The 6638-nt window shown below is 44.6% G+C and overlaps 1 protein-coding gene across 1 annotated transcript in view; it reads left to right on the forward strand.

The window, feature by feature from the left end:
* The window catches only part of SLC25A21 (solute carrier family 25 member 21), a 584085-nt gene extending 580876 nt beyond the window's left edge, over positions 1-3209 (forward strand). The window contains exons 9-10 of the mRNA XM_075530895.1: positions 300-352; positions 3049-3209. Of these exons, the coding sequence (XP_075387010.1) occupies positions 300-352; positions 3049-3110 (115 nt within the window). The 3' untranslated portion in view covers positions 3111-3209. The remainder of the gene's footprint in view (positions 1-299; positions 353-3048) is intronic.
* The last annotated feature ends 3429 nt before the right edge of the window (positions 3210-6638 follow it).

Here is a 6638-nt window from a genome sequence, read left to right on the forward strand (position 1 = left end):
CATACCTCTTTCCCCTCCTCTGCTTTGCTGCATAGACTACTCAGCCAGATACTGCCTGGCCTGGGGTGTGTGCGATTTAGTTATATATTGACTTTGAAGTGCTGAACTCCCTCCCTCTGTAGTGGTGTAATGGTTACGCATTGGGCAGCTAACCACAAAGTCAGCAGTTTGAAACCCTGGGAGGGAGACCGGGCTTCCTACTCCTGCAAAGGCTGAGCCAACATCTCCATGAAGTTGAGGGAACGCAACGTCATTTGATGATCAGAATAAGAATGTTGCTCTTTCCCTTCTGGTTATAGGTTTTTTGCTTTGTACAAAGGTCTGATTCCCAAGATTATGAGACTTGGACCAGGTAATGACATTTTTATTATTATTTATCGCCTTCCGTCTGTGTTCTTGTAGTTGGTGTCTTGTTCTTACTTGTATCTGTTAACAACACTAATGAAAGGTTAACCACACTTGTGAAAGACAGAAACCTGGAGGATATAAAGTTGTCTGGGAATATTCAAGCCACTGAAGGCATCCACTGGAAATGTTCTACCTTTGTTTATAAATTGCTGTTTGTGGACTTACCGGGGGCTGACAGGAGCCAAATAATGACTCGAGTAAATAGGACAGGACCCGCAGCCAGCTGGAGTTTGAGGCAGTGTTGTAACACACGGTGGCTTCTGGCTCAAGGGAAGGACTTCCACCTGAGTGAAGGCACAGGCTAACAACACTTTTCCTCGAGTTCCCAGTTCACTGTGCCCCTGCCGAACTTCACTGCGAAAGGAAATGAGGACCACTCGCCTGGACGAACAGCAAGAGCCGCTTGTCTTCACCGGCTATTCTGGAAAGTGGTAAAGCCACAGCCTGGCCCTCCTCACCTCTCCAAGCCTGCCTGTGGAGGCTTCTGGCTCAGAGCCCTACCTCAAAAGTAAAAAAAAAAAAAAAAAACCAGCTGCCATTCCCACAGGGAGAGTCAGCTGCCTCTATGTAAATAGATAAGAAAATGACTGCTGCCGACTCAACTGCCTGGGCAAATATTCCTGGATTATAAGCGGCCTGGTGAATCAGTCCGGAAGCATGCAGGAGACCGCACAGTTTGTTCCTTCTTTCCAAGCAGGTCACACTCACCTACCTGGTGCGCGTCCCTGGACCTTCTCCCCCTGCTCTTCCCCTCCTTTCCCAGCAGCCTGCTCGCCCACCACACTCACACACAAGCACCTTGGTCTTCAGGGCTCAGCCCACTGAGACCCCGAGATAGAGAGCAACAGTCTGGCAGTGCAGGCTGCTGAACACTTGGGATTTGGATGTATTTCACAAACACTTCCAAAATCCCTTGCCTTTGCACCCACTGATCCTACCCTTTCTAGGCATTTAAGCATGGATTTTGTTGCACTTTTGAGAGTCAGATCTGCCTTATGTTAATTACTGGCCTGTGTGTCAAAACTAACCCAATAATAAAAATGTTAGGAATTTTGTGCACTAGTAGACCTAGTCTTAAGTGTGTTTGTTGGGGTGGGGGGCGAGGCGGGGGGATAACAGAAGGGGCCCTAAACCCACTTTCTCAGAAGGATGTCACCTCAAAAGAGTGGTGACGTGGGCAAAGTTTAGCTAAAGTGGCAATTGACTGGAACCTCAATCCAAACCTCGGGAAAAAAAAAACCGCCGCCAAATTTTGTTGGAGGCTTGCAAGTATTTGCGCATGAGGTGTTCTAATTCGCTATGGTGGTAAGTCCACTGCGAAGGGCAGCTGTGATATACTGTCCAGGCTACTCCACACCGGGGGGAACTGGAAGCCTCAATCAGGAACCTCTGTCCACACGTGCAAATCTGAGCATCTTCAAAGGAAGAAGAGGTAGAACGCTAAGACTTTGGAGTTTAGGGTAAATTTTTTAAAAGAAAGGAAAGAGAAACCTAGACCGGTCCCCCTGCTGAAGCCTTCATGAGTTGAAATGAGAATTACAGGCAGATAGTGATCTTAGTATATGGTAGCAGAAACACGTGCAGCCTGTAGCTTTAAAGAGGGGGAAGCACATGGCCACATGTACAAATGAACTAAGATGAAAAATCAAGCTCTCTTTCTCGCTGTCTGCAGTCAGCCTTCTATTCCTGCGGCCAATCTCTCAGTTGTGCTCAGTATATTTGCCCACCGTCTGATTGTGTCACTTTTAATACAGTTACACAGGAGCAGATAAGGAGAGCGGACCCTAAAGGGCACCAGACACGCGTTGTCGCTGCTTCAACTGGGACCCAAAAGCACCCGCGTACCAACATTTCTCCCAGTGGCTAGTCAACTGCCTCCTTGTTTATTTTCCGTGTGATGTTCCTGCTGACACACTACGCAGCATCCCTCAGTGCAGCCAGTTACCTCGTGCTTCTCACCCAAGACAGGCAATGGTCTCGTGCCACCTAACCCCAACTACGAAATTTTCAAGTTCGTTCCATGCAGATCAGAGGCACAGAAGTGCACAAAAAGCAGCTTTCAAATTCCCCGTTTTTACAAAATATGCCGCAGCTATTGTTCACCCTGCAATCCAGTTTGAAAGGTGTAAAGGCAGACTTGTCTGCCAAGTGCCCTTTTTTAGAGACGGCCTCCCTCAACACAACTAAGACTAAGAGCCGGCTGCAAAGGCTTATGGTGGGACTTGGAGCAAGAAAGCCTTTGCCGACATAGGAAGAATCTGGACATTGCTGTTCACAAGAAAGCCACGCGCCCTTCCGTGACCACATGTGTCTACATGTATTCACTTTTGGAAGTGTAAGGTGCTTGAAAAAATATGATGAGAATTCATAAAAGTGAAAGAAACCCGTGAAAGGGTATGGATCTCGAAAGTCCAGGTGGTCTTGATTTTACCCGCGGCATTCCCACAGGAGTGGTGCATAGCCAGAGGTGGTGGGTGGATGGTGACTGGAAGATAAAGAGGTGGACATGCATATGCACTGGCGTTTCAGAACTGTTGAGCAAGGAGACGACGTGGGGCTTTATGAATTCAGAAGCCCAGTGGGAAAGATGTTGATGTTTCACAAGATTTATGACAAACAGCCAGCCCTTTTCTTTTCTAGGTGGTGCAGTGATGCTGCTGGTTTATGAATACACCTATTCATGGCTCCAGGAGAACTGGTGATTGCCTACGAAGTGTTTTCCACCCCCCTTGAGATAATGGGTATTTGCTAAGCAGCCCCACGAAGACGAAAGAACCCTGGTCAGCCAAGCTAGGCGTACAATTATACGGGGTGGGGTGGGGGGTGGGGTGGGGGGTGGTGGGGGGTGGGGGGGTGTAGGGATAGGACCAAACAGATTCTGATCCTTTCAGAATCCCTCTCGGGACATTGAAACTGCAGTTCTGACTGTATACATAAAACTGTGTGGAATAAATATAATACAAAGCAATGAGGTATGTAAATTGAATAAACAAATAGCATAGAAATCAGATGTCTAATAAAAATAATACAAGCTTTGTCACATATGTTCCTCCTACATTTTGTCACAATTAAAGTTATTCATTGTATCGATAATGTAGAGAAATGCTTGAAATAAAATCATTGGTGGCCAGTTTTTAGAGAATTATTTGAGAAAAGACTAGATGAACCTATTTAAACATGTTTCACAAGGAATTAAATTTGTCCATAAATAATGCTTAAAAGGCACAAGGAAAATGTTTTGAAAGCGCACTAATGCACATGTCCTTTTTTTAAAATGTTTTTTTAAGACGTTAGAAATATCAACCTGACAATTTTCTTTAGGAATAAAAGACACCTCAGCTATATTTTTTCAAATGTATTTTACACTTGAAACTGTGTTGAAAGAAAGACGTATTTGTCAATCATGATATATTTTTTACAAATATCATGAAATGACATTAAACTACTTTCTTTCACATAGTTCTCTTGGAAGGCAAGTTTTATTGCTGGGATTTCTTCATGTTAAATCCCACATTGGACCTACTCCTTGGGCTTATTTGTATCCTCTATATTTGGACCCAAATATCTTTGTTGAGTCCTCTTCTGTGCATCATGCTACATTACTGTGCATCATAATTAATGTGCACCTGCATTACAGTAGAGTGCATTCCAGGCTGGTCTATGAACTCTCAGGTGTAAAGTCAGCAGGCTATAGTATCAAAATAAATATTATGAAGGGGAAAATGTTGAAAATAGAAATACATTCTTAGCATTTCCAAGAACGCCTGTGCTAACATGCACTCCAGAAAATATCTCCTTGGTCTTGATAGAACCACATTTGATTTTCCTTCTATCCCCTAAAAGAACTTCCCTCGGTTGGTAACTGAAGTCAACAAAACACCTGCAGGTCCTAGATGCCCGTCTTCTTAACTGCCACGACAGAGGCATTCCACTATGTAGAACTGACACTAAAATAATTTGAAAATAAAAAGTAAAAGATAGCAGGATAATTATCACTTTTTATTAATTTAGAGCATTCAACGTATAAAAATAAAAGGCTTTTTTAACATACTGTATATACATACACAGCCTTCTGTTGTACATCCTTTCCAAGTGTTTTTTAATTTATATTTCAGCCCAATGTCAATATGAGGGTTATTGGAAGCAGAAAAACTAAAGGGAATGTGCTTCTGTTGCACAACTGAATTTCATCCTTGCAGGTGAGAGACAGCACAGCCTGCAGAGTGGAGGTCACGGAATTGAAGCTTGTCCCTGCCTGGGGGGGGTGGGGGGGGGCGGGAAGGGCAGGGGAAGGCTCTCTGAAGAGAGCATTTGCTAGCTTGAAAACAGCACCGTTGCCCTCTGAGGAGCAGGGGAGATGTGGCAGTATTAACCAACAATAGAAACTTTTAAATATTAGACAAACCAAATCCCATGTCCAATCCCATTTCCCATCTCTTATTTTTTGAAGCAGCTGTGAGTAATGATTTGCTTTGAATAGCGGATGGTATTGGGGTGCTCTGTTGCCTCTTCCAATGAAGTCCATGTGAACGCATTGTGGTTAAAATAAGACCTAGAGAGAAAGAAAGGAGAACACCTGGAGACCACTGGTTATTTGAATTTTTAAACTACAAGGACCAGGAAAAATATTATAAATAGCACAGTAACAAGATATTTCTTAACTTAAAGAAAATAACACTCAGTTGGGTTCTCATACAATTGAGTTTTTTTTTGAAGACTCATATCGCCACTTAAAAACATTTGACAAGGATCATTCTGTACCTTATGTCAGTTTTTCTGGACAGCAGGAGAGTCCCTGTATGGTGTGGTTTCCAACTTTCCACCCAAATATTGGACTGGTACTTTTATTCCATTCTGTTGCTGGTCTATTTGCTCACCAGCCTGGGAACTCCAGGTGTCAATGGGAGTTTGACTAGATCAAAGGAAGACTACAGCCCTGAGAGTTCACCTGCTCCTTCTGCTTATTCTTCTCCTGAACTTATAATCCTCTGTTTGTAGCACTGACATCTCGGTTGCTTTAGATACAAAATGCAGTTCAAGCTCTCTGTGAAATATCTGCTGCGTGGAAAAGCAGTGCCTTAGACATCACTGGAGTGTCAGAAATCTGCTTACTGTTTCTATCCTAGTGATTGGGGAAACGTAGCTAATCTGGCCATCTGAGTTTGAAAGGAAGCCATGAAACCAGTGTGGCCGAGCTGGATTGCATGTGGGCTGTGCACAGCCCAGACAGGAGGCCACCAAAACCACCTCGTGGTGCATCGTCAACATCCATCCCCCGGGATGTGCCCTTGGACCTATTGCACAGAAGTCACACCCAAAACTACGACACCCGCAATATATTAACAACTCCAACAGATGAACTGTCCCCATTTTTAAAGGCCTTTGCAAGCCCCTATTGCCAAGCGAGGAAGAGCTCTCTCAACAGCAGAGATTAAAAAACAAACTGTCGAATTATGCCCAAGAAAATCACTGGCTGTACGATACAGCGACACATAGTCTCACGATCACACTCAAACACCCATCCACATATCCCACAGCTCCGCAATTAACATTGAACAGAGAGCTCGATTGGCCTAGAAAGTCTCGTCAGTTGCACCGTGTCCTGTCACTCCAAAAATGAGTAAGGGGCGTTGGTTAAAATTAAATAGCATTGTATTTCTAGTACCACCACCGTTGCCTACACAGGAAACACGCTTCTGTACACCAACGTAAACTTCACCGCAAGCCATCGTTACATTCATGAGAGCAGAATTTTACATTTTCTTTAAATTACATGGAAGTTGGGGCTGAGATTGCTGGACACACAGGTAAGCCAACGGTAGCAGGACGGTAGCAGGGCGATTTCGTTTCACAGTGGTTTTCTCAACATCAAGTTCATGGTGAGTGTCTCCGCAAAGCACTTCACATTAAACATATGCTTCTAAGGGACTTCCCTTTAGGGCCTTCTTGTTCAGACCTCCCCCCCGCCCCCCCCTCGTGTCTTTATGTGCTTGGCATGTGTGTTGTTTAATCAGGGTACCACATGGGAGGCTGGCTTGTTTTATCTGCTTGTTTGCGTCCTCTGCTGTAGGACAAGGGGGGAAATGTCTGTCATCAGATGGTGAAGCCTTCCCTGCGCACACAGAATCTGGGGCGAGTCCAGGCCCAGGAGCCCGAGGTGCCCACCACCAAAGAGACAAAGAGGTTTCCAGAAAGTCACCTTTTCAAAAAGAAAGGGGGAAAAATGTCTG

This window comes from Tenrec ecaudatus, chromosome 14, assembly GCF_050624435.1.
Source record: "Tenrec ecaudatus isolate mTenEca1 chromosome 14, mTenEca1.hap1, whole genome shotgun sequence".
NCBI lineage: Eukaryota > Metazoa > Chordata > Mammalia > Afrosoricida > Tenrecidae > Tenrec > Tenrec ecaudatus.